Below are 1,870 nucleotides of genomic sequence, written 5' to 3'. Positions count from 1 at the left end.
GGGCAGGAGAAGACCCCCCGTCCTCCCAAAGTCCTCACATGTTGGCGGCAGGGGGGAGGAGCCAATTTGGCTTTTGCCCCCAGGTGCATAACACCCTCACCATGCCTCTGTGTCTAAAGTGAACTACAAAGATGATACATACGTATAAATGGGAAAATCATATTCAGTAGATTACAACTTTTCCAGTGATATTTTACATGAGGTATTTCTCATAAAGCACAAATGCAGTCATATTCAGATGCATATTTCCATAATGCATATGGGATGCCCCGACACAGGGATTTTCCTGTATCCTGGGGCTCCTTCAGTGGCCCTCCTAGATACTGACCTCTGCAAAGAGCTTTCTTGGGCAAAAGAGCTTCAAGATCTGTTTCCGGATCTGCTTGGTCTTCATGCCGTAGATGACTGGGTTTAGCATGGGGGTCAGGACGAAGTACAGGTCGGCAAACAAGACGTGGGAGTGGCGAGGAGTGCTGAGGCCAGACATGTGCAGGTACATGGAACCGATCCCTCCCACGTAGAAGAGCAGGATGACACCGATGTGGGAGCTGCAGGTACTGAAGGCCTTGTGACGCGCCTCGTGGGATGGAAGCCGCAAGAGGGAGTGGAGGATCATGCCGTAAGAGAAAGCGATGCAGATGGCATCTGCCCCCACCAGGCCCGTGGCCACAACGATGCTGTACAGGTCGCTGACTGATGTGTCGGTGGTGGCCAGCTCCACCACGGTCACATGGTCACAATAGGAATGAGGGATGACATTTGTTCTACAGTAGGAAAGACTGGTTAGAAGGCAGGTTAAGGGTGGCACGACCGTCACCCCCCTCGCAAGGGACAGCAGCCCGATCACGGCAATCTTTGGGTTGGTTAAGATGGCCTTATATCTGAGGGGCTTGCAGATAGCCACGTATCGGTCTATGGCCATAGCCAGGAGTACCCCCGACTCCATGGCGGTGAGGAAAAGGATGAAGAACATCTGGAGGAAGCAGGACTCGTAGCTGATCTCTCTGGCATCCAGCCAGAAGACGCTCAGCATTTTGGGGACAACAGCCGTGGAGAAGACCAGATCAATGACAGCCAGCATGGAGAGGAAATAGTACATGGGCTCATGGAGGGTCACATCCTGCTTTACCACAAAGAGAACAGCACCGTTTCCCAGCAGAGTAATTATGTACATGATGCAGAGCGGGATGGCGATCCAGATGTGCTGAGATTCCAGGCCAGGGACGCCGGTCAGCAGGAACGTAGAGGGGTTAGAGCAGGACTGATTGGAGAATGACATGACCTACAGCATATGCCAGTCAGTCGATTCGCAGAAGTATTTTCCCTGCCATGCAATATTAGATATGGTGCTCCTGTCAAATAATAATATCTGATTCCTACATGAAGAAAAAAATAAATATTAGACCCACACGGCTCTAATGTGAATATGTTCTCACATCTTGTGTCAAAAAGACCAAAAGATGTAGCCATGTTTGTCTGTACCTTTAAAAACGAATGGTCCTCTGGCACTTTAGAAACTAACCAAAATGTATAGAATCATGAGCTGTTGAGGGCAAAACCCACTTCATCAGATGAGCTGGAGAGGAATAACAGAAGCCTGGAATTTTATAACAGAAAAAGAAGGGGGGAGGAGGGAGGTACTTGTCAATTGTAGGACTGGTGCTAATGTTGGAAGTGCCCCATACTTGGCTTTTGATGTACAAAGAGGTGTTAAATTCACGGAAGGCTGGATTTGTCTTTGGACACTGATTAGGTATAAAACTATTCTTACTTGTTCACTAACTCTTGAATCCCACAACTGTAGAGAAATCTATATGATTTTCTATCGCTTTTTTTGCTGTTCATCAATCATCATCATCATCATCATCAA

The 1,870-nt window shown here is 48.0% G+C and overlaps 1 protein-coding gene across 1 annotated transcript; it reads right to left on the bottom strand.

The window, feature by feature from the left end:
• Positions 1-301: 301 nt before the first annotated feature.
• Positions 302-1,279, bottom strand: LOC142827184 (olfactory receptor 52K2-like). Its single transcript, XM_075921314.1, has one exon. It carries the CDS (start codon positions 1,277-1,279, stop codon positions 317-319), a length of 963 nt encoding a protein of 320 aa, XP_075777429.1. The 3' UTR covers positions 302-316.
• Between the last annotated feature and the right edge of the window lie 591 nt (positions 1,280-1,870).

This window comes from Pelodiscus sinensis, chromosome 1 (genome assembly GCF_049634645.1).
Source record: "Pelodiscus sinensis isolate JC-2024 chromosome 1, ASM4963464v1, whole genome shotgun sequence".
NCBI classification, from domain to species: domain Eukaryota; kingdom Metazoa; phylum Chordata; order Testudines; family Trionychidae; genus Pelodiscus; species Pelodiscus sinensis.
This window is presented reverse-complemented; position numbering and strand designations above follow the sequence as displayed.